The sequence below is a fragment of the Ictalurus furcatus genome, chromosome 7, assembly GCF_023375685.1.
Source record: "Ictalurus furcatus strain D&B chromosome 7, Billie_1.0, whole genome shotgun sequence".
NCBI classification, from domain to species: domain Eukaryota; kingdom Metazoa; phylum Chordata; class Actinopteri; order Siluriformes; family Ictaluridae; genus Ictalurus; species Ictalurus furcatus.
In genome coordinates this window covers 22,480,449-22,507,184 of record NC_071261.1, presented here as the reverse complement: position 1 = coordinate 22,507,184, position 26,736 = coordinate 22,480,449, and the positions used below count along the sequence as shown (strand labels likewise).

Below are 26,736 nucleotides of genomic sequence, written 5' to 3'. Positions count from 1 at the left end.
AGTGTATAAATGGTTATGTGTATGTGATTGTGCCCAGCGATGGATTGGCACCCTGTCCAGGGTGTACCCCGCCGTGTGTCCCAGGCTCCCTGCGACGCTGTAGGATAAGGGGTACAGATGGATGGATGGATGGATGGAATCAAAGTAGGTCAAGCTGGTGAGATCATTGAGCACCCATTCTTCAGTTACAAATGTATCTGATGTTAGTGATCTCTGAAGACGTATTGTTGAAATCCATGACGTAAGTCACTAAAATAAAGACCTTTTTAAAAAATAAACTGCCCGAACTTGCACCACAATTATAGATAAGACATGAAGAAAGAAACATAATTGTGGCGAGACGTCAGAAATGTGATCAAAAGAACATTTGGGGAAACCCTGCCTAATAAGATCATTGTTTAGTATAGTATCAAAGCATGAACATTGATTGTATTCATCAGATGATCTGCAGACATCTACGGCTTTTGTGATTCTTCAATAAAATTCTGATTTTCGACATCTTAAACCCCTGGACTCTGAGAGATCGTTACTTCTGGCTAAGGTGATTTTCCACAACACTGCCACACAACTGACTGACCGGATACCTGCATACATGAGCAGGTGTACAGGTGTTTCTATTAAAGTGACCGGCGAGTATAAAAACGGTAAATGTGCTCTTTTTGTAGCGTGAATTTGCAAACATGGATATCAAGAATTATAGGTGAAAAACAAATCTTCTAAAACGACTTAATTGAAATGACCGATATAGATATCGAAAGCATTGAGTATCCACGTTGTCATCTCTGTTGTGGTGTCGCGTGCGGATCTTTCTGAAAGAAAACTTCTGGCAAATATCGAAATAACACCCTACAAACTAGCAAAGTAAAGTGATTCAGCTAGAGTTATATTAAATAGTGATGCGCTGAGATATCTAAAAAACTGTTACCAAAGGATTGCGTATTCATTACAAAAACAAAACAACAACAACAACAACAACCTTTTTAGTAGGCTACTATATATTAGCATTTAGTCTCTCAAACTGGCTGACGGGAAGAAACAAGGTAGGTTGGTAACGCTAGCTAACGAAGATAGCTAGTTAACTACAAGAATTAAGGCAACACTTTTTAAAAAAAACAAATTATTATTATTATTATTATTATTATTATTATTATTATTATTATCATACTTCCGGTGTATTTTACTTACTAACTGTTCAAATACCTCAGTGCCTGCGCTCTTGTCACTTTAATATAGCCTAAATACACCTACCATAGCTACTGTAGGTGCACTTTATATATATGTAATTACAGCCTATAGCTCCCAGGACATATTATAGATGTAAACAAAATATATTTTAATCGATACATCTTGGTAATTATGATCGGTCATAACATTAAAACCACTTGCCTAATACTGTGCTGCTAAAACAGCTCTGACCCATCGAGGCATGGACTCCACAAGACCTCTGAAGGTGTGCTGTGATATCTGGCACCAGGAAGTTGGCAGCAGATCATTTGGATCGGACTTGTTTGTCCAGCACATCCCACAGATGCTCTATCAGATTGAGATCTGGCTAATTTGGAGGCCAAGTCAATACCTTGAAGTCTTTGTTATGTTCTCCAAAGCGTTCATGAGCAAGTTTTGCAGTGTGTCAGGGTGCATTATTCTGCTGAAAGAGCCCACTGCTGTTAGGGAATACCGTTGACATGAAGGGGTGTATTTGGTCTGCAACAATGTTTAGGTAGGTGGTACGTGTCAAGGTAACATCCATATGAATGCTGGCTTACCTTCTTCCCATAGTGCATCCTGGTGCCATCTCTTCTCCATGTAAGCGAAGCACACGCACCTGGCCATCCACGTGTTGTAAAAGAAAATGTGATTAGTCAGACCAGGCCGTGATCTCCTGTTGCTCCACGGTCCAATTCTGATGCTCACGTGCCCATTGTAGGTGCTTTCGTCAGTGGATAAGGGTCAGCATGGGCACTCTGACCGATCTGCAGCTACACAGTCCCATATGCAGCAAGCAGTGATGCACTGTGTGTTCTGACGCCTTTCTATCATAGCCAACATTAAATATTTCAGCAATTTGCGCTACAGTAGTTCTTCTGTGAAATCGGACCAGATGGGCTAGCTGTCGCTCCCCACGCACATCAGTGTGCCTTAGGTGCCCATAACCTGTCACAGGTTCACCAGTTGTCCTCCGTGGGACCACTTTTGGTCGGTACTAAATAAATGAGATAAAGCCATGTCGCTCTGGATAAGAGCATCTGCCAAATTCCATAAATGTAAATGTAAGTAATCAAAGTTATTCACTTCACCTGTCAGTGGTTTTAACGTTGTGGCTGATTGGTGTATATTTTAATCATATATTGATAATAGTGATATCTGATTAATGGTTGCTAAGCCTGTAAAAGTAGGTGTATGCACACACACATCTGCCAGTGAGATGGTTCTGTACAGTAGAAATGCACACTTTTCACCTGTAATGCACTGAAGTGTTTAACTTTAACACAAGAAAACCTTTGTAAAGTTCTCATATTTTAACAACAGTTCAGACATAAAAAATTATATGAACCACTGAAAATCCAGTTATGTCATGGGTGGTTTTTATTTGTTCATCAATAATGTAGCCTGTCTATTTAGGGCTGATGAGTCCACTTGCACATGGTCTGGGTGTTTCTTTTTACTGTTTACAAACTGGTGATGGCGAATTAAAGGTCTTTTCGTGAAGACCTCACAGACCTCACATGCCACCAACACATTAAACATAATGTGTTGGTGGCACATTATACATTTAATAACATTTTTAAATATTCACATTTGATTAGATGTCTGCCAACATACTTGCACATAACCTGAAGACATGTACAAGGGGACAGCGTTATAACCAGAATAAGAATGTTCAGAAAAAAAAAGAAGGATAATGTTTTGAGAATAGCTAGAATAGCTTTGTTGCAATCTGATGTTGGTTTTCTTTCACTCCCTTCAACGGTCCTTTATTCTCTGCTCATTTTTGCTTTTGCTCAGGGTTTGGTTCAGGTCTCTTCCCAAACCCAAATCTACCTGATAGACATTGCTGTGTACTTGTCACACAGCACTGCACATTTATACAAAATGTAGTTACTATATAAACCCCTATATAAACTACTATATAAACCCCTTCTCTTCGTCTGTACACAAGTATGTTCACGTGGATCTTCACAGAAGTGCAAATCAGCCCTTGGAAAGCTCCCTCTCCTGTGTTTCAGGTGTTCTATTATACATGTTCTCAAGTATGACTTTGGCAGTCTCAAGTATGACTTTGGAAGGTGGCAATCACTGAATGATTGGGCTGTATTTATTTGAATTTCAGGTTCAAAACAGCTAGCTTCAGCTCACATATAACAAAAATCACTGTTAACACTCCTGCCTATTGTTTGAACCCATTTTACTCTCTTGTAAATTGCACGTCCTTTAATAAAGTGATTCCTGGCTACAAAATCTGAAATTATTCACAGCTCACAGCTACTTGTAACACTAAAATACTCACTGAAGTTAAAAAGCATCTCACTGATGCTAAAAAGTATTGATAAATGGTTGGAAATTGATTTCAAAAGCATGAAGCATTCATTCTGACACGTAATACCAACAACTGAAGTGGGCACCAGAAAGTTCTTGTCAATTATACAGTCTTTCATAGTTTTCTGAAGACCTTTGAAATAATAAGTCAAAAACACTGTTTTGCTGTAGAGGATTTTATGCCTATTAAAATGTCCCCATCATTTCCTCTTGTTTTGATCAGGCTGCTTGCTCATCTAATGCCTGTGCTGCCCTTCAGTCTAAAGCAATGGACTATTTAAGATGAGACAATCTGTCTTTTGTTGTGCATGTTGTGTTGAAACGGGGTGAAAGCCCGAGGCACAGCCTGATCCAGAACATCAGCTTGGTGAAAGGGCTCTCTTATGAAGTAGAACATAACTGATGAGCCCATAGATTTCAGAGAATCGTAGCCGTATTTAACCATCCTTTGCCAGTATCCCGCTTTTGTAAGCAACAATAACAGCCTTGTTTTAAATAGCCATGGAAAAAGTCTTAGGAAAAAATGCTTTTGGTCCAGTCTGCTACTGGTAATTGTTCATTAGCTTGATTACTGCCAATCGTATTGTGTTAAAAATGAATAGTTTTCTGCCTCTTTTGTGTTCACATCGCTGATTATTTTCTAATATCAATATCTCTGTTTTCCTGCAGATTCAGAAGCATGAGTGGCAGAAACCGGTCAGGTGCTTCAGCCAGCCAGGTGTGCCGTGTGTCGTCCTTCTCCAATCAGCCACCCCGTGTACTGATAATTGACACGTCGCCACCTTGGTGGTCAGAGACACGTTCCGTCGTGTGTGAGGCCCTTGAGAACTTCCTGTCTCTGGCAAGCAGTCTGGAGGGACCCAGTCGAGTACCTCTGCTCAGCCTCTACGCAGTAAACATGCAGCAGGAGTGTCTGCTGCCATTTGTGGTGAGAGAAAGACTGTTGTTTTTTTTTTTTTGCTTTGTTTTTTTTTGTTTTGTTTTTTTCAGATGATGATATGAGCTGGTGAGCGGAAGATGGACCGTTGGTAATGGCACTGACATTCATAATTTCATTTTATTTACATATGTGTGAAACTTGGACTGTGTCAAAAGTTACAGACCACAACGTTTACCCATTTTATCTAAACCCAGGGGTGGGTAATATGATGATTTATCCTGCAACACTGTTAAACACTCGAAGAAGTAGATTATTAGAAGGTGTTGATTCATTTTCTATAACAGCATTGCTCAGTAGTGTGGTTGTAATTCAAATACCTTCGAATATGTTTACTTCTACCCAGTTTATTTAAGCCTACTAAAATCTGATTGCTATTTAACAAAGAAAAATGTATCATCATTGATATGATAAAGCTTTTCGTAAGGGGAACTTAATATTTGTGGACAGAGTCTCCAGTGTCAGGACATTGTATCAGACAGTCAAGGGAGACTCTTCAAGACTTCAAGATTTTGCTCCTTCTGGTATCTCTGTAACATGACACGCTCTATTTCATTTTTCTTTTTATGTCCAAGAGCGAGATAAAGAAAAGAGAAGCTGATGAGGGAATAAGTCCGTTTATATCTGCCAGGACAACTTATTTCACAGACATTTCACATTAAATGTACCTGTTAATGGATCATAAACATGGCGTTCCCTTTTTTACTTAATGACACATGTAATTATTGTGACTTTGAGACATGTTGTTATTGGAAAACAGTCAACTTTGGGGTGGTAACTCGGTTCTGCAGGTGGCTTCACACCACCACAGCATTGATTATTTTCACATAACAGCAGGCACCTGTCATGTTTTATTCCTCATATAATAAATGCATCACTAAAAGCTATATTCTTAGAGCATTGCAGCGATCATCAGTATTTTGATAGTACTGACCAATTGTATTTTTACTCACGTTTTCAGGTATCTTAAAACAGATTCGGACATTACAATAGGTTTTGTTCAATCTTACTACAGCTCCATGTTAATTAAAGAATCTTATTGAAACCATCATTCTTCATAGCTTTCATGTCACCTGACGGTTTTGCTGACATCAGCAAACCTGAATATCATCACACAATTCATGTATCATGAAATATCATGAATATCATGAAATATGCTACAATATTTTGGCCCATCTCCTCATACCCCCAATTTTGGTTTCTCCGTTCTGTCACTCGGCAGCAGGTGAAAGGGAATCTTGTGCGTTTACACTCATGTGTGGAGGAGCTGCGCTCTCTGCCTACAGAGGGCTGTACACGGCCACAGGTCGAGCTTCTTAAACAGGCAGTACTGGACAGCCTGCAGCAGTATAAACACTACACCCGCCATGCCAATCTGGGGAACAACCTCCATGGTGGCTCTGTAGAGGTAAGGACCCAACACGTTTCTTATATGTTGATGGATGGGTAAGCATTTTTTTTCTGATTCTGCATGTTCCATTTTCTCCATCTTTGCTGGAAACCAATTAACATTTCAGTTGGAGACCAGGGCCTTAGCCTCGTGTCTAAAGTGCTTTCAGTGTACTCGTCAGTGGAAAACATCCACTGAGCTACATGAAGATAATCCCACTCACTTTTTCAGAGAACCAGTATTCATATTGAAATCCCCCGCTGATGGAATGTGGAACCGATTTAACCCCTGTTATCAATCGTTAATGAAGCCATCATCATTCTGACACAAACCACATGGCCTGCTGTTTCCTCTCTGCACTCCACAGACCACACTTAAATGCTCTACATACAGGAAGCAAAGCAGAGGACAAGTGCTTTTAATCAGATTGTTCTGATATTTATTTCACCCTTAATAGGATTAATGTTACATTTGTGCTTTTTGTGTCAATTACTTTAGATTACAGCTGTAAGAGATTAAGAATGACTGCATTTCAAACAGAAATGCTTCTGTGTTAGAGGAGGCTTTAGTAACCTACTACAGGGATGGACATGAGGCAGAGTTCAGGACCTTCTTGTACCCTCCTCAGACTAGGACCAATGTACATTTTTCCCTAAATGAACAGATTATACAGAAACTGTATGAAAGTATCTGCAAAAGATGTCATTTCTCATTATTCATAGGACAACAATGACTATTTTTTCTTTTGCTATTTTATAAGTTTATTTTAAAAAAAATCTGAACCCAAATAATCACAAATCATGAAGAACATTTTGGACCAAGGGTTCTCAAATCTGCAGCCAAAACCCATTCAGGAAATCATAGTACAGATTAGTTGAATAAACATAAGCATATTATTCAAATATTAGGCAGATTAAGGAATATACATGTATTGGTCCAAATAAAACTTGCAGTAGCTTATAGTAACTGAACACTAATAATAATTACAACAATTTTTGTTAGCAGTTAATAGTGACCACTATCAACAACCACGTTAAAGTAATTTTACTAAATAATAATAAAATTGCCCAGACCACACTTTTATCATTTTAGATTATTCAAGTATTGTTAAGCATTTTGTTAATTAAAAAAAATATATTTTGTTGATTTTTCTTCTTATTATTTTTATTATTATTATTATTATTATCAAACAGTATTGGCGCCCTATCTGTCCAGCTTTCGAAAGTATTGGTGCCCTACACGGGCAGCTCTCAAAAATATTGGCGCCCGATCCGAATTTTGCCACTGCAAGCACCACTCACATTTTCTTCAGGAAATGTACCGGTCTAGTTATTATTATTATTCAACAGATCTTGATATTTTGAGACCAAAATCAGAACAGATTTTCAAAGAATGGTTTATTATTCACTGATTAGGTTGTAATCAGAATTGTGTGTTCGAAGGTGACTGTACTGAGCAGTACTGAGCCAGGCCAGGCTGTACTTGGGAAGCTGGAAAAGGGCCTGAAGGACTCTGACCTGGTCAGTCTGCGACGGCTGGTGGTCGTCCACATTGCTGTAGAACAGAACCTTCCAGACAGAGAGCAAGCCTGGAGCCCAGAGTCCTGCTCTACAGAGATTATTGAGAAGACAGACGGTCAGCACATTCACTTCGGCACATTCAGTTCACTACATTCAGTTCAGCACATTCAGTTTAGAAGCAGTTGGCATTTTTAATTAAGCCCTTCAACAAAGCTTTTCAATATTAAGTAATTATTATTTAGTAAAAATTGACTTCTGGTACACTGTGCACATTGTGTGCTGATTGTATACTATTCAAGAGCAGCTAACCTAATCATTGTATTTAATTTTTGAAGATCCATATTAAAAAATTTTTTTGGTTGTTTTTGAGTCACAAGCCAAAACGGAATTAGATGAACTTCTAATCAGAGTAAACTTCTAAACCGAGGTCTAGTCCCTCTCTACACGTTTGTGGTTAGCATTCTAAGGCTTGCTATAGCATGACTAAAAAACAGGAAGTTTTCTTGGAAATATGCATGAATAAACGACAACACAACATGCGTACATTTCAGCCTTTCTACCTGACAGTCTTATTCAGGGTGTCTTACAAGAAGTGTAAACAGCGGAAGGCAGAACAATACATAATACTTGCAGAATATGTAAGGACTGGAAACCTGAAAGACCAAAGCTGGCTTTTGCAAGTGTAAGTAAAAAGCCAAATAAAAGCATTCCAAATACCTACAGTATGATGACGATGACACTCATCTATCTGAGTGAACATGTTCAGATACCTGGTCTCATCTGATGAATATGTTGATAAGTACTTGTAGTGTGTGGCATACAATGAACCCGGCTGCATTTCATCTTTCCCAAAGCTCAGGAGTCATGGAATATTATTGAAGTCAGAAATTTGGTGTGTTTGGTTGGTTACTTAGTAAATGCCTTATCTCAGATGTGGGTGTGTATGTGTGTGCCAGCATACTCTGCCTTTCCCCCTGTATAGGCGGAGACACAGTGTGTGTATCTCTCTCACGCCCTCAAAGATGTCTGACCCTTAAAAAGTCAGCCAGGCTGGAAATTGTATAACTGCTGTAAGAAGACAAATTAGTTATGTCTTAAGATTTTTCAGCAAGAAGAGTGAAAACATTGCAGTGTAAATGACCAAGTAGTGATCCATTTCTTGTGAGACAAGTAGGCATATACTGAGGTCATCTGAGTTTAAAAACACAGTACAGCACATAGAAAACACAGATTTCCGAAAAGAACAGTTACATAAGCGTAATTACTTTAAAGATGGGTGCGCCATGGTTCTTCAGTCTCGACAACATAATTATTCTGACTGCATCTCTCCCGGGTCAGCTTAGCTGCTTAACATAGCACTGGTTCAAAAAAAAAGGAGTCAGATGCTGCACTAATTATAAGACATTGATATGGATTATAGGTGAATGTGTTCTCAAGTGTGCTGTGGTTTTGACTTCAATTCTGCTAGATACACACTCATCCATACACTCAGTCACAGATCTATGCTGACCTCCAGAGCCCAGACCCGTTAACAGTGTAGGCCTGGTAGAAAGTGAGCCAGAACCCCCTCCTTCACATACATCCTGTTTTTCAGCTTTCAGCAGACAGACTTGAGCATGACAGCCTCATGACCAGAGTTGTGGACGGTGTTTTATACCAAAAAAAGGAAAGAAGCATGAAAGTGTGTGCATATGTACACTATAAATAATACAAAGAGATTTGTGTAGATGGCTTTTTGATACAGTATTCATGTATCTTGTAGCACAGATTAACCAGAAAGTGTGGATTATCCTGTACTAAAGTTTGGATTTATATTATTTATAGTCATTTATATCACCAGTGTCTAAATCTTACTGCTCATCAAATGTTAATTGTTTTTAAACTCTTTTGAGCTATAGACTCAATATACTCTTTTATCCCTGTACAACATCTGCTGGTGAGCTTTTGATGCACCGTCATGCATGTCCATCTGGGCTTTAAGCTCTGTTCATGAATCATAATTCTGCAGTCAGTCTGCAATGTAATACTCTTAAGCAATGCAAAGAGAGTTCAATGCATATTCAGTGACTGCATTTACCCATAATTCATATGCTTTGTTTATGCATAAATAGAGCACACTAATACTAGGTCTGAGACTGTACCAGGACCATGGTTGGGGTATAGTAACTAAAACAAAAAAAGAAAAACTGAAATTAATTTTTAAACATTATAACAGAATAAAAACATTTGTATATTTATATAACTGCATCCAATGCAAATATCCATACATCCATTTTCTGTAATGCTTATCCTACACAGGGTTGCAGGGAGCCTGGAGCCTATCCCAGGGAGTTTGGGGCACAAGGTGGGGGACACCTTGGACAGGGAGCCAACCCAATGCAGGGCACAATCACACACACACACACTCACACAATTTAGAGATACCAATCAGCCTACAACGCATGTCTTTGGACGGGGGGAGGAAACCAGAGTACCTGGAGGAAACCCCTGAAGCACGAGGAGAATGCGCAAGCTCCATGCACACAGGGCAGAGGCAGGAATCGAACCCCCAACCCTGGAGGTGTGAGGCAAACGTGTTAACCACTAAGTCACTGTGCCCCCCTGTCAATACCAATATTAAAATAATAATTATATAATATTAATAATTTTTAAAACCGATTGAACATTTGGCTCAATACTTATTCTCTACTAAAGCACAATTGATATTTTCCCACTGTGATAAGAGGTTATTTTTAAAGCCCTTAAAATGTGCGCAAGTTTATAAACCATAACAAATAAACTTGACTAAATTATATAGAAATAGAACCTGCATTTAAAACCCACAGTATAAAGTCTTCTCTCATGCTGCTATTTTGGTATATATATATATATATATATATTATAATGGTCAAATATCAATCTTAATATGAGTGGTGACTCAGTGAGCGGTGTCTCTGAACTCAAGATTTTACATTAGAATCCCAGGACCGCCAGAGAGTCACTGCAAGACCCTTGGATTGTGTCCTGGTTTAATTGTAAGCCACTTTTAAACCCCATAGCCTAGTTGTACTGCTCTGTTACCCATCGCTGGTCAAGGCACAGTGTTGTGAACAACTGGATATTTACTTGGTGACTTGAATCAGGTGGAGTACCGCAGAAAAACAGACAATTATGCAATGGCCTTGTGTTCAGGAATGTGATCTGACTAACATAGTTGTACTCGAATGCCTGTTTTTGATAATGGGCTTTGTTTACTCATTGTGGTGAAGGTTGTCAGACTTTAGTCATTTCCCTCTGTGGCATTGAGCATTTCATAAGCTGGGTATAACTCTTTCCTGAAAGCTGTACTGCAGTTCCAGCTTTCTTATACTAGAAACTAGACGCTCTTGTGGGTCAGTAGTACACCGAGTTTTCCGCATGACAAGCCAAAACAAGGCCACCCAGTCAGTCTGTCTGACTTTCAACTTCTCTATCTATTTCTCTCCCATGTCTCTGTCAGATGCAGTAACTCTTAAGGTCTTAACTAGTTTTGAGATGGCAGATTTACTGCTATGGGTACAAGACAGACCTGCCCATAGGTCGTGCTCTATTTCTTTTTCTCTTTCACCCTTTTTGACATTGCCATGGTGATGGGATGGTGTGGTCAAAGCAACATGTTTTTGTGCAGATCAGTGAAAACGTTAATGACACTCAGGCTGCCACTGGATACGATAAAGTGTGCACGGGCAATCTAAATATATTGCTAGACTTCAGAAAACTGGCATCTGTGTGAATAGGTCTCTGTTGGTGCTTTGGTTTAGGCAGACTGACAATGTGTGCTGAAAGTGTGTGTGTGTGTGTGTGTGTGTGTGTGTGTGTGTGTGTGTGTGTGTGTATCCCTATCTTTTAACACTTATTGCTCATGAAAATCAAGTCTCTGCATTCCACACCTCTTCCATTTCATCCTGAACGTGTACATTTCACTGTGTAGAAAACAACTAAACAGTGTTAAGTAATGAGTAGACTATATTTGTAATGCATTCTATGCTGTAACTTGTTATACACTGTAAATACACTGATGCTGTAATCAACTAAACGATCTTCTACACGTCTATTTGTCTCTCACAGACTGACTACAAGTCCTTAAAAATCTTAATCTGTATATTTTAAAGGCCTTAATAATGTCTCAAATGGAATCTCACAATATATTTAAGCCTTTTGGACTATTCTTAATAATGACATTTTTTTATGTTATTATTTTTAACGCAGTTGAGTCTCATTTATCATTTAACACCATGTCTCACACACTGAATAATAACTAAATGATACAGGGAGACATGAGTATCAACCCAGACTGACTCAGTATACCCAGACTAGCTGCAGAACAGGACATGCTCTCACTGTGTTGGTTTTAAATGACCTTTTATTGAGAATTTAAAGGGTTTTGTTTGATTGGTTGTTTGCTTTTAAAGGAAATAAAGTTAACTTGAGTATACCTGCAGACACCCTGTGCCTAAATTTACTATGATTCGTCTGTCTACCCAGACACTATTATCTCATAATGGCCACAGAACTACAGGGAAAAAATTGTGATGGATAGCATCTGTCTTTTCCCCCCATCTTCTCTCAAGGTGTCATGTTTCAATATCGCCTGGCCATTTCTGTTTTATGACATATTAGTAAGTGTGTACCACATATCTAGGACTAGATCGAGTCATTTCAGGGGAAAGTGGCGTCCATCGTCGACGTATTTCAAGGTCAGATTCACCAGCTTGTGAGGCAAGGGGGACTTGACCAATGATGACCTCCTTAAGTGGGGTTATCAGCTCATGTTTAGACTGCTGTCTCAACTGACAGCCATGGATATTAACAACAAGCCAGGTCAATAATAATTGCTCTAAAAGTAATAGTAATAGTAACCAACATGACTCATCAGAATAAGTTGCTTTCTAAACATTTAACCATCTTTTGACAGCTGCCATTGTAGGCTAATAAAGAAACAGTGCTTTCAACCCAATTCCTGACCTAAACTCCTAGATATTAAACCATAGAACTGGGTCAGTTTAGCCAGTTGTGTGCATTGTTAGAGGGCTTGTTGCTGATGATTTGAAAAGAAAAAGAAAAAAAAGAAAAGTAGAAGAAGAGTAAAAATGAGAGTAAATGAAAATCAAGTATTAAATGTGATGAGACCTGTAGGAAAACCAATGAAGTGGCATGGTGGCACGGTGGAACAGTGCCTCACAGCTCCTGGGTCCTGAGTTTTGGATGTTCTCACGGTGTCCCCTCCCGAAAACATGCTGGTAGGTGGATTGGCTGCTCTAAGTTACCCTTAGGTGTGAATAACATCAGATGAGCCAAATTCTTCAGTTTGCACAGACCCCACCCTGTATATTGCATTTAGGAATATTTAACATTACTTAACATTACATAAGGTTATAGAAGGAATTAAACAACAGCTGATGTTTTACATAAACACAGTCTATCTGAAAAGCTCTGTTCTGTGTATTAGATTATCTTTTGGCTGTAGACAAAGATTCCCCATTTATGGGAAAAATGGAGAACAACATATTTTGATGCCTTATCTCACATTTGCTCTCACATCTTTCTGATGTGCCTTGCTAACTTGGAGATTTACCATTTAAAGAAAAAAAAGACAAATATAAATGTGTGTTGTTGGGTGTGTATGTGTGTGTCTCTGTGCTGGGTGTAACAGTCACGGTGGTCTGTCAAGGATTTGGCCTTGAGTGTTTCTATTTGGAGGGAGTTAAGAGGATCTGTCTCTTTGTCTGTCTCCTGTCTCACAGTCTTTCATTTTAAAAATCACTGTGTGTATACTCATCTCCATTACATTTTCAGTTCAGTGTCATTAATAATGTTATGATTTAAAAACAAACAAACTGTTTTTTAATGCTTAGGCCATAAATGCTGTCCTAAATAAATGCATATCTGACTGTTTGTAAGATTCCTTTAAAGAAGATTTCTGTTTGTTAAAGAAACCTTTGCAGATGCAAAGCACCTCTGATCATTCACTCTCTCCACATTCTGTTGGTCATGTGCATTAGTAACAGGATTGATCACCCTGGCTTATGTAACTCCTTCCCATTAGAATGTTGTTAGTTAAAATGTTCCATCGACAGACTTTAAACATTTGTTATTCATTAAAAGGACAAGCCTGATGGATCATTAAATTAGGGAATTATTCATTCTGATTCCACCACTATGACCTCTGTGATGTTTATCACAAAAGTGATTTGCTGTTATAAATTATGGTGGCGAACTCAGGCAGATCACCAGGGATGACGTGGAGATGTTTCACATCTGTACCACTTGTGTGTCCTTGTTTATAACTCTATCTTATCTTCCCCCTTTGTTGTTTATCATGTTTCATGTATGATACCTGACATCTGAAGTCTGATACTCATTAGTGTTACCGTTTACAAACTCCAGGACTGGATCTGTACAGTACAGTTCGATACAGTATTTATTTTTGTAATCCATTTTGACCTGAAAGCCACCTGCACAGTCCAGCTGTTTAGGAAACAGTCACCGTGGAAAAGGTCACGTAAAAATCATAGCAGTTGTAGTAATGATGTTAGCAGAGCACTGGCAGGTGTGTGTACAAGAAGTAGTCAATCTTCATTTGCTAGTGATGCAGATTTTATATTAGTGTTCTGTTATAGTATGTAGACTTTTTTCGCTCTTGTCCCTTTGTGAGAAGTCACGAAGGAGGGTGTGACTGGATCTTTGCTTTAGCCTTCATTCATAGCAAACAAAACAGTTTTTTTTTTGTTTGTTTTACACTTTATGCTATTTCTTCTCTGTAATCCTTCTGGTTAATGGGAAGCTGTCAAATTACATAAAACTCAACGTTGATTCCTGGGAACAGTCTCATGACTCAGAAACAGACAAAGCCACTTACAGAGCTGTCAAACTATCAAAGATTCAAAATCTAACATCACCCTTAATCCATTTCCTCGTAAGATAAAAGATAAGATATAAGCCTATAATTATTAGCAGAGAATAACGTGTTCTAATGACTCAGTAGCTATTAAGTGCACAATACATGCCACGTTGAACCTTCTGATGTCTAAGTGACGGCAAAATGATCGATCAGGCCCCATTTGTTTCAATACGACAGAGAACAGAGGCTCATACAGGCAGCTAATTTGATGGTGTTTCCAGGACCGACAACATCTCTGATCTCTATCTGCTCTTAGGAAAGAGCTGTGCATACAAGTCAATTAGATTAAATTTAAACACACCCAGAAAGGAATAGGGGACGGGACAGAAGCGGCAGACAGAGAGAAACGAGATGTAATCTTTATGTTAACAGGTGATGTGGGGGTTGCTCTGCATCTGTTATTCCTCCTGCTCTCCGTTTCCCACTTCTCCATCCTCACCTTTTTAGCCCACTCACACCATCTGGGTGACATTTACTAGATTTTAAATCCTATCAGTGTGCAGTGGTGTATGACATTCATCAGCCTTCATTTAGGATTCAATATTAGAGCTACAGCTAATATGTAAATGAACTTGTGTCATGTTGTTAACTCTACATTATACAAAGAACTGATCTGTGTTGAAATCTTTGTCTTTTTTTTTTTTTTTTACTTATTCTGTAAAAGACAATCAACTGCATGTATATGCATGAATGTATAGCTCCACTACTAAGTATTTATTACAAAACTGCTTTAGTGCATAAAAGAACTCTAGCCTCTCCCATCATAAATCCCAAGACACTGATTACATACTAAAATTGCTTCCTTTTTTCTCCAGTCTTTCTCTTCATTCCTGGCTCCAACCCTTCCTCCCCCTCTCTCTCTTTACTTAATGAAAGTTTAAACATGACCACTTGGCTCCCATTAGACTCTTTGGGGCCCTTGGAGGTACATGAATAATTGAGTATGGCTCCAGAGGAAGCATGAGTCTTATCTTATAGAGGTTGTCCAGTCCAATGACCAGGATGACATTCATGAACAATTAGGCTCCTAATGTCAAAGAACCATGTTGTACAATATACTGTATATAAATATTAGTCTTACTGAAGATTTATGTTAGTCCAGTGTCTCCAAAAATACCCAAATATGGTAAGCCAAAGTAAGATTTGAGGAATCTTTTAAAATTCACTTGAAACATTTGGAAGCAGGACAAGCAATATCTGATTATAAAATATTCATTTATTCATTAATCTTTAGTAACTGCTTTACTCTGGTCAGGATCATGGTTAATCTGGAATCTGGGAACACTGAGCATAAACCAGGAATACACCTCGCATGGGACACAAGTCCACCGCAGATTTCCATTCACACTTATTCACACCAAGGGGCAATTTTGATTAGCCAATCCTTCCACCAATATGTCTTTGGAATTTGGGTGGAAACCAGAGAACCCAGATGGAAGCCATCCATCCATTCATTTTCCATAGCGCTTATCCTACACAGGGTCACAGGGGAGCCTGGAGTCTATCCCAGGGAACTCGGGGCACAAGACGGAGGACACCCTGGACGGGGTGCCAACCCATCACAGGGCACAATCACACACACACACTACACACAATTTGGAAAATGCCAATCAGCCTACAATGCATGTCTTTGGACCGGGGGAGGAAACCAAAGTAGCTGGAGGAGCCCAAGTCACTGGGAGAACATGCAGGTTCCATGCACACAGGCCAGAGGCGGGATTCGTACCCCCAACCCCAGGGGTGTGAGGCAAACATGCCAGACACTAAGCCCGAAATCCCCATCCCCCCAGGAGGAAACCCACATGGGCAAAAAATAAGCGGGGGCAGAGTTTCTGTTACTCTGTAAATTCTGTACAGAAACCTCAGTAGCCCAAACTCAGGATTCATACGGGAATGTTATCTGTGCCACCATGCTGACTCATATAAATACAACGTAATTTATTAATTAAGTAATATCTCTGCTGTATTGAAAAGCAGTTTGCATAAGTGTCTGCTAATCTCAGCAAGTAAAGTTTTAATAAAATTAAGAAAATTCACTTATAAAATAATTGTTAAAAAAATTCCCCAATTTCTGGCTGTTTTCATAAAAGTTGTGAAATGGTTGCCAAAAGCCAAGCAGAAAACATTGTAGATGAAAACTTTGTCGAGTTCCTGATAAGACACCACAGTTCTGTACCACCATCTAGTGGTAAAATGAGATGCAGAAAATACCTCGAATATTCCCTCACATTCAAAAGCTTCACAGAAAAGAAAAAAAAAGAAAAACAATATGAAGCACTTTCCCCTCAGAAGACTTACTAACAAAGAAAACCCCTATGTACAGTATTTATAATGAAAATCGTATGATGAAATCACAATGTGCAGTTCCTGCCTTTCACATCTGACCTGTTGCATGTACTTCATTTCTTTTTTATATATATACATTTGTTTGTACCTGTATTACAGAAAAGGATGGATTTAAATTCCATCCAAAATGTAAAAAAAAACGAATTGCAGGAAACATTTTTTAAATGGTAAAAATGGTCTGCACTTATATAGTGCCTTTTAACCTTAGATGTTCTAAAAGCACTTTACACTGTTTCGTATTTACCCTATCATACATACACCGATGTTGCAATGCACCATGCAAGGTGCTAGCCTGCAGTTAGGAGCAACTTTGGGTTCAGTGTCTTACCCAAGGACACTTTGGCATGTGGGCCAGGAATCAAACCACCGGCCCTACGATTAGTGGACAACTCGCTCTACCATCTGAGCTGCACCTACCACATATAAACTCACTCACTCACTCTCTCACTCACTTACTCTCTCTAGATGATCTGATGCTAGGGGCCGAGATGGACTTGCAGCTAGTGGAGAACAGCGTCATCGCTGTGGAGAACATTCTGAAGGCATGGCTTCATGACCAAACAGGACAAAGAGAGCACCTTCAGCTGCTGTTACCTGCATCTGTACAAACAAACAGTCCAAAACCCATTCCTGCTCACAGACCTGATCTTGGTGATTCACAGTGCACATACACACTATTTCTTGAAACTCTTGAGGAAATACAAAATGTGTATGTAGGCACTGAAGTAAACAAATGTGTTTATGTGTGTGTGTGGGGCTGTAGTGTGCATAAAGTGCGACATGCAGGAAAGGCTTGTGAGCCCAGCTCTTCTCCCCTTCACGCCTGACCTTGGAGCCCAAACTGAGAGCATACGGGACTTCCCTCCAGCAAGCAAGAGCCCGTCTAATCAGAACTCAGGGCCACAGCGACTCAGAGTCATCAAGTACAGCTTCACTACAGATAAGATGGCTGCTGTAACTGTGCCAGTGTAATGATAATGGTTCAGCCTGAGGCATGTGCACAGGCAGTGATGTTTTCTGTCATGAACGAGGCCTTTCATACGGCCCTTTCAACAGATCAAACACACAGCATGTCCACGTCTATGCTGTCAGTACCAGTCAATAACAGAATTTGAATTGCGTCTTCATTCATTACCAGTTCTAATAGACCGATATTTGCTCAATTGAATGCAGATGGGGTTTTTTTTGGGGGAAATGGCAAGTATAGGAGATCTTCCTTTCCCCCTTTTTCAAATTACATGCACTTTTAGACACAGTGAGCATGCATGTCTCACCAATCAGCTGCAAGAAATTCAGCAGTATTAAATGTGACCTGTGGGGGGGAAAACAGTGAAACTTTGAGAAAGGAACTGAAAAACAGATAGTGTGTCTAAAGGAGTGGCCGAAAGAGATGCGAAAATGAATGGATTATGCAAAAAAGGCATCTGTGTCATGTTGAACATGGCCATGAGTCATGCCCTAAAGTGGTGTGGAACATTTAGACAGAGACTTCTGTGTCTGTCGTCAGCACACACACACACAGACAGACACACTGCCATGCATTGTGGAAGCTTGCGGATTTTGCATATATTTTCATGCTCATGAGGTCATTGATTTTAGGGAATTTTAGAGACACAGTGCGAGCATTTTAACCTTATTGTCGAGCAGCGAAAGGAAAAAACATCACCCTGTCATCTCAGTTTCACTCTCACTCTCCACCCACTTCAATATTTATCAGGATGTTGCTTTAGTCTTTTCTCTTTCATTGTATTTTTTCACTCATTCCGCACCTACTATGAAGCCATGCATATTAGATGTATTTAATCTATTTACATAGCATTAGCACATGACTAGTGAGTGGTTATTATTTCTTGATTATAGATCAATTTTCAGTCTGTAAATGTGTGTGTGTGTCTGTTTCAGAGCTCTGCGTGCAGAAGGAGTGTGTCAGTCTGTTCTGTACGGCCTTCCACTAGTCATCAGACCTACAACTTGCTGGCAGCTGGACTGGGAAGAGATGGAGAGCAACCATCAGACCTTCCACGCTCTCTGCCACACACTCAGAGTCAGTGAAGAATGTGTCTGAGCACGTGTGAAGTGGGAAAAAAAGAAAGTTCAAATTCATATTCATGATATAGGAACAGAAACATATCGATTGCAATATGTGAGATATTATTAGAGTAAGAGTTCAACTTTATAAATCTAATTTATACAATTTTCTATTTTCCCCACAATGGCACATTTGGTGTCGGTCTTTTGCTTCTTCCGTTTAGTTCTGGAAATATCAGGCTAATGTAGTTCAGGAAGTCTGTCTCACCTTGAATCTTTTGTAAAAAAAATAAATGGATAAACTGCATCACTAAACAAAAAAAAAAAAGCAGATGAAGATATCTTCAATAAAGGAAAAGTGATCTTATATCTCTCATCATGAGTTCATTATATAACAAATATAAGACCATTAGTTGAATTTGCTTTTATTCAGTTTATTTATTGCTTTAATGAAGATATTATTTTTGCAGTGATCCAGTGTTATGCAGACTTCTGGTCTTTTTTTCCTCTCCTAAGCTCAGTTTGGTCACAAAGGTCTCTAAAAGTTGATAATACTATAATTTCACACTTAAATGTGTAAATATGGACGTTTACGATTTTACAAAACCATTTATTTAAAACAAGGTCACATAATGACAATTCATACAGTTATAAAACAGATTTGCTTGTATTTCCTCATTTGTAAGTCGCTTTGGATAAAAGCGTCTGCTAAATGAATAAATGTAAATAAATGTAAATGTATATAAATGTTTGGACGAACATTTACAGGCTACATTAGCTATGTACTTCCAGTGCAAAACTAAAGAACTAACTAGACAGTCCACTATTAACTATAATTAACAATATTTGGGGTCAAGGGTAAATAGTGTAAATGAGAGTTTTTTGCTGCACTATTTTTAAGGAATATTCGTAGTGTTTTAAAAAAATTATGCGTTGTTTTTGCATGTCTTTGTGCTTCTCCAGACCCGTGACTGGTTTCTCTTAGTGCGTTCAGAGACTGAGTTTCGTTCTGCATCCAGCGCAGTTTCCTACTACATGCTCCAGTCTTCAGCCTCCCTCTCTCTCTTATTAAAACCTGTCCTCACACGAGAATTAATGCTGCCCTGCAATCTGCCTAGCTCAAACGAGGACCCACCACTCAACACACTCAATATGGTGGAGGTATTCTCTCTCTCTCTCTCTCTCTCTCTCTCTCTCTCCTTACACACAAAAATAAACACAAACATGGCTCAGTATTCAAATTATGTAGTTTCACTTCATATGATGTCAAGAGCACCTGGTCCGAGCCAAAACCCTCAGAGTTGGCAAATATATTAAGTGCTCAGATAGCATAAACATGTTATGTAGAGAAGCCATATCTACTCGTATGGAGCGTAAATTTGATTCCGATGTGTTCAGGTATTTCCATGTCTGCATATTAACATTCAGCAGCAGTGATACATTTTCAGCCTTGCACTGGAGACTCTCAAAGGACATTGTTGTCAGAAAGCATGCCCGGTTTAGTCAAGTTAAAGACAAACTTGGGTCCATGAGTAAGATCTAGTGTAAGCCACAATTAGCTGTCTAAACAGTGATTGCGACATGTTTTTCATTTTTAAAAATCACCATTGAGTGGCTCAATTCCACATGCAAGTTAGTTTAAAATAAGATTAGGAGTGTTTTTAAAAATTTTTTTTTATTAATGCAGCGAGTCTATAATGCCATTGTCGTAAAATAAAGTTACTTAATAATTAAAAAGGCTAGAAAGTCACTGACCTTGGTAAACTGAAATGTTACTCATTTTTAAAAATGACATTACTCAATCAAATAAACACTATAAATGACATACACACACGCATTCAACTTCCATACAGGTACAGGTATATGTAGCTTATTCTTTTAATTGCATAGTTCACAGCTTCATTAAGCATAACACTCGTTAGAAAGTAGAACTTACATTACATGAGACTAACAAGCTAGTTTAGTTATTATCTGTAGGCCTGCGAGGCAAAATCTCAATCTCAAAACAATTTCTTAGTACCCTACTAGTTCTAATCACAATTAATGTGATGCACTATAAAAACATCTCAAATATAACACACTTAATTCAAATTATTAATTATTATTATTACACATTCAAAAAATGTGTAGTAACATCCATTTTGGGGACTCTAAAGTCTCAGTGTAAATCAAACATTGGGCATGATTCATCATATCATCAAGGAAGCACTGTGACCTTCAATGGATTGTATCATGACCTTTCAAAACGCCCATGTTGTACGCTGCTTTGTCATGTGATGCAGCGCATAATGTTGCTTAGTGTTCTTCCCTGTAGTTATGATGGTTAATGACTCATAAAATACTGTCCTTTTTGGGTTCTAACATCCTGTTCCTGTGTGAGTCATTTCCTCTTCTGTGATAAAGGTCCATGTAACAAAAAAAATAAATCTTATGGTTTTGTTAAGTGCATATGCTCTTGAATCTGTCAGCAGGTCACACAAACACAGTACTGTTACGTGTCAGGACATAATTATAAACGCATTTATGGTAGCAACATCTTTTATTCACTTCAGCAAAATCTTTACTGTTGATTTGTTTGTCTGCCCAAACAAATCTGCTCTTACCATCATCCACCCCCCCCCCTATTTTTATTTCATATTCTTTGTGTTACCTCCCTCTGATAATGCCACAACTAACAAACATTGAGACCTTGTTTTTCTTTTTTTGTTTTTTTTTTAAAAACAAAACAAAAAACAAAACTAATATGTATTCTGCAAAATATATGCAGTTTTTATTCATTTTGTTCCAGAGATGTCTGGAGCAAGTGGAGACAGACCCTGCGTTTAACCCTCTTTGTCTGGGCTGTAATCTCTACCCATACCTGAGGATGAGAGGCCTGCGCTCTCGCTCCTACTGCTCTCAGTCTCAGAGCCAAGCACGAGGCCAACGTCGAGACACAAACCGACCAGCAGAGGGCTCCACACCTCGGCAGGTCAGATGCACTACAGAATAAAGTACTAAGAAGTGCTCTCTGAAGTTTGATCTAAACATAGACCTAATTATTTATTTTTTACTTGCAGGTTTAATATGTCAGATTTTCATGTTTGGAACTTTCATATTGTTATTTGCAAAATGCTGTTCAAGGATAAACAAACTTGCTACACCTAACACTTTTTTTAACCAGATCTTTATCAGCTCTACATCAGTAGCCTACGTGTGATTACAGCAGACTCGACTATCAACACTTCATATGAAAACAACTTGAAAACCTGTTGCCTTGAAACTCAGTTAAATGTTGAATTCCATGAATACTATAATTAACATCACTGCATGCAAATTCAGAACTACAAACGTTATATATAGAACTCTAAGAATGAGATAGACATGAAAGAAATCTATTCTTAAAAAAAAAAAGTTTTATGCAGCTTTACAACAATGAAACAACATGGTAAAATGTAGTCACTTGTGATTTGCCTAGTTTCGTGGTAGCCGTGTGTCATTAGACCCACACAACCACATTAGTGACACATAAGGACAAATTCTTCTCCCTGAAAAAGTAGTCCCCTCTCTGAAAAAAGAAATGATTCAGAGCTTAATTTACAACTTTTAGGAAAATAACGAAGAATTCATGAACGCTTTATGAGCTACTCTGAATGCTTCCGTTAGAGCAAGTCTTGAGGTTTCTGTTCTTTTTTTTTTTGTATAGGGAAATGTGTTGTCTTTCTTGTCCATAGCAATTGCTCACACTGTATGGAGGTAAATAGAGATCAAGTTAAAACACTGTAGTAATTTTTTAACCCAATTAGAGAATAAATTAATACCTTATTGTGTTAATTATATTATATAACATTATTATATTCTAGTATATTATTAATACATTCTCACACTGATTTACATAATTACATGGTCATTCTGGGACTTACCAAGAATTTGCAAACTACAGTAATTTTATCATCAGCATTTATAAATTAACTGCCACCACCAGCCGATTATTAAGACAACGGAACTTATTTACGAGCTGAATATGTCTTTTCTTCTTGTATTTAGTTGCAGCAAGGTCGTGTCAGAGCCATGGTTGCTCCTCTGTCCTCTGCACCCCCAGTCAAGATGTCCCGCCCCCCTCTGACCATGAGCCGCTCACGACCTCATGACCCCTCCCTTTGCTTAGCGGACGATGACGTGGATAACGATCTTCTTATGATGATGTGAGAGTGAGAGTGCAACAATACTACCAGTACTACAATCTGCCATTCTGTGCAGACTGTTCTTTCAGTTTGTATTTTTGGTTAGTGTATGTTTAGACACATAAACCTGACCTATAAACTGACACACCACACCACAATGCACTGCAAACCCAAGCTTATATTTTTAGGCCAGACAAATTTCCAGTCATAAACTGACCTGTTTTTTTAGTATGTGCGGAAATGCACTCTTCACAAATGGCATCACGAGATATATTTGGATACAAACAAACTAACTGACAGAAGAAGTTGAAGCCAAATTCTAAAGCTAGATATTTGTAGTCATTCACTATTCAGTAATCAACATCATTCAGTGCTTAGCATGCAAATATATCTCTAAGCCCAATGGGGAAAAATACATGGACGTGTTGAGAAGTTGCCATATCAAATGAGTTCTGCAGGCAAGACAGACTACTAATAATTCAAAACAATTCCTAAACACCAAAATTTGAATCGAGTCAGTGATTGGACAGGGTTTGTTTCACTCACTGGTCTCTATTAGCTATTAGAGGACAATATGGCAGCCTTACAGTGCAGCACACACCAGCTGTTTATGCGTCTACAGCTGTTAAACATTAGAGCAGATAAAATGCCTCATTCTTCGCAAAAAGACTGGGGAAAAACCGATAGACCCTGTTAATGCACTTACTTTGGCCCTAGATGGTCAGAACACATAAAATAAATAAGTTTTGTTACTGAGACACTGACACTTGCAGTAGTTTTCACAGTGCATAATTAGTATGACTCGATTTTCATTTGCTTTAACAGCAACTGTTAACAGAAATTCTCATATAGAGTGTGATGCTGAAAAAAATAAAATAAAGCAAAAAGACATAAGATGAAATAAATAAGAAGCAGCATTTTCTGTAGCTGTCAGTAGCGCTATAGGAGAGGTATAGAAGAACACATAATGTTGTAGAAGCATTGTGTTCTGCCATGCACAACAACACACACACACACACACACACACACACACACACACACACACACACACACAATCCAGCTGAAGATAAATTCAGCACAAGGCCACAATGAGAGAGTACTGTGCTGAAAATGAGAGAGAACTGTGTTCAGTCTCGAGTTGAGAGAGAGGGAGGCACTTTTCAGTGTAATGCTACGTAACATTATAGTTTTTTTAAGGGTACAGAAGGGAATGAAACACTTTCTAGAACTGAAGCGATGTCGAGGCCATGGTGTTACTCAATGTCACCGTCTGACTGAGGCCCATCAGATCTGCTTCATTAACATTTCCGCTATTCCACCCACCCAATGCCGCCTACACCAATGCCACTATGACCTCATTTTGGGTTTAGACATTATGCAAAACCCATCACAAATGAGAAGCATTTTGTAAAAAAGTTCTTCGTCTCAGTTTCCTGTTCCACATATTTTTTTTAAAAGGCTTTAAAAGTTTTAAAAGGAGGGATTTTCACATCAGAGTGCTTTCACATCGGAGTCTACCTAATGGCGTCAACACGTGTTCTCTCCTGGGCCAGATTGTATGTGGATTTGTAACGTCTGTGAAGTGTTATTTAGACTCCAAGTCGAAGTCCACAGCAATCATTTTCCCCACAGAACTAATTCTACAAATTTAACTCAAAGCTCACATAGATTGAGACAATATGTCTGGGCATTTGTCCACATAAACAACAGGAATGCAGATGTGTCTTGTTTTAAGAGTCTTTTGCATTACAATAAAGAGCTTCCTCTCTCATTCCACATCATTAAGGAAAGGAGGTCAGCACATTAATGCTTCTTTCTTTCTTTTTTTAATGAGTTACTGTTCAATTTAATTATTTAACATTATCTTAATGTGACTTGTTTAATACTAAATATTTCAAAGCCAGTAAATGTGTTAATGGAGTTTTGTTCCTGTCTGAGCAGTTTTGTTTAATTTTCATACAAAACAGTCGTACATGGTTCATCTACAAAGAACATTTTGTCATGAAGTGTGTGCAAGTGTGTGGAAAGCAGAGACAGGGTCTGGCAGGGACTAGAAAGACTGATGCCGTTTCCATAAATAGGAATAATTAGTTTCTGGCGGTAACATAGATTTTTCATGAAGTAGGTTTTCCAGCTTTCCTGTTTTCACTTAGGGAATATCCTATCAGTATGACTTATTACAAGATATATGTAACATGAACCCTACACATATCTTTACTATTTTTATATAATGTAAATTTAGCTCTTTACATAGTAAGTAGCTGACAAGTGCAAACACACACAGTGATTAGTAACTCATTCGAGACTAAGTTAACGCCCAGGCTATAGTATTATTATTATTCCTCAAGTCTTTTTGTCACAGTCATTGTCACTGACCACAATGTCCATCATGCCATGTGCTAAATGTTTTATTTACAAATTTATAACCGTATAGCTCAGTTAAATATCTAAGTTGAAACATAAGGAGTAGAGACAGTTTAATATTCAAAATATATTTTGACTACGAGAAGCATTTTCATGTCCCAAAAGTACTTCTGCTGTACAATTCAGAGAGCAAGGGCACATTTCTGCGCACCCCCCTCCCCCTCCCCCCAGGTTATTCAGGCATACAAAAAAAGGGGGTGGATTGAAAACAGAAACTGTAGATTCTAGAAAAGGGGAAGTCATGCAAGATGAGAAATACATCCCCTGTACAACCCTTTTTATAGACAGGGAAATGCCAATACAGATACCAGTGAAAATGTTACCAATTAAATTATCACTATTAGACATGATCATATTTTCCAGACACATTTGGTTCTGCAAAGATGTCAGAAAGACCTTTCATTTCCCAAATGAATTGTTTAATTAGTTGTTTGTGTCACAATAAATGCACTCATGACAAAACAAAACAAAACAAAACCACTATTTACCAAAAATGTTTTGGTAAATAGTGAGAAAGATGTGTATTCAGTGGCATCCTAATCACATTTACAGTGTGCATCACTCTGGCCTCTAATTAAAAAAAAAACAACAATCTGTCAGTTACCTGGTTAAAAAAATGGCAACATGTTAATTATGATCCAAACTAAACAACAGAACTAAGATATTGATTAAGGTATAGGAAATTATGCATGCATGTTATTATGGGCACAGTGCTAACTTTGCTTTTATGGTATGTTTACAAATGTGTCAAAATGGATTGGGAATTGTAGAGGTAATGACTTTAATGGCATCTTAATGATTTCACAGTGACGCAACGGGTAGAGCTGCTGCCTCACAGCTCCAGGGTTCCCAGTTCAACCATGAGCTCAAGTTCCTGTGCGTGTCTGCACGAGTTCTCCTCCCAACTTCCAAAATGTGCCAGTAGGTGGATCGGTTATGCTAAATTGCCCCTAGTGTCTGAATGTGTGAATGTGCATGTTGCCCTGTCATGGACCAGGTTGTATCCCCTTCCTCGTGCCCAGTGTTCTCAGATTATGCTCCGGGATCCGCTGTGACACTGACCAGGTTACTGAATATATCACTGAACATGAATGAAATGTATGGAATCGCCACAAATACTGTCCTCTCTCAAACAATGTGTCAACTTTTGCTGAGAATATTTAAATCAAGGAGAAAGATGCATATGTGTACTTGTAGTAAGCACAGACTAATTTCATAGGAGTCATTTGGTACTTTTACAGAATGACTAAAATGCCTGCTTTTCAGCTTAAGAAAACAGCATACTAAAAATGCACCACAATGTGATGAATGGATCAGATTCTGGCAGGCCAAGAGGGTGGTCATTGAAGAAAAACATTCAGACAGTGGAAGAAAAGACAGAGGAGGGGAGAATGAAAAGGAAAGAGTGAAGGGGTGAATGAGAGAAAAAAACAGGAATAGGAACAGCCTGTACCTTTAGACAGAGCCAGGCA

At 38.6% G+C, this 26,736-nt stretch overlaps 1 protein-coding gene across 1 annotated transcript; it reads left to right on the top strand.

Moving 5' to 3' along the window:
- Nucleotides 1-697: 697 nt before the first annotated feature.
- Nucleotides 698-23,856, top strand: m1ap (meiosis 1 associated protein). The gene is made up of 10 exons (XM_053629274.1): nucleotides 698-1,040; nucleotides 4,207-4,465; nucleotides 5,697-5,882; nucleotides 7,307-7,499; nucleotides 17,115-17,300; nucleotides 17,413-17,572; nucleotides 18,552-18,693; nucleotides 19,641-19,838; nucleotides 21,466-21,648; nucleotides 22,704-23,856. Exons 2-10 carry the CDS (start codon nucleotides 4,217-4,219, stop codon nucleotides 22,863-22,865), a joined length of 1,659 nt encoding a protein of 552 aa, XP_053485249.1. The 5' UTR covers nucleotides 698-1,040; nucleotides 4,207-4,216; the 3' UTR covers nucleotides 22,866-23,856.
- Nucleotides 23,857-26,736: the final 2,880 nt, after the last annotated feature.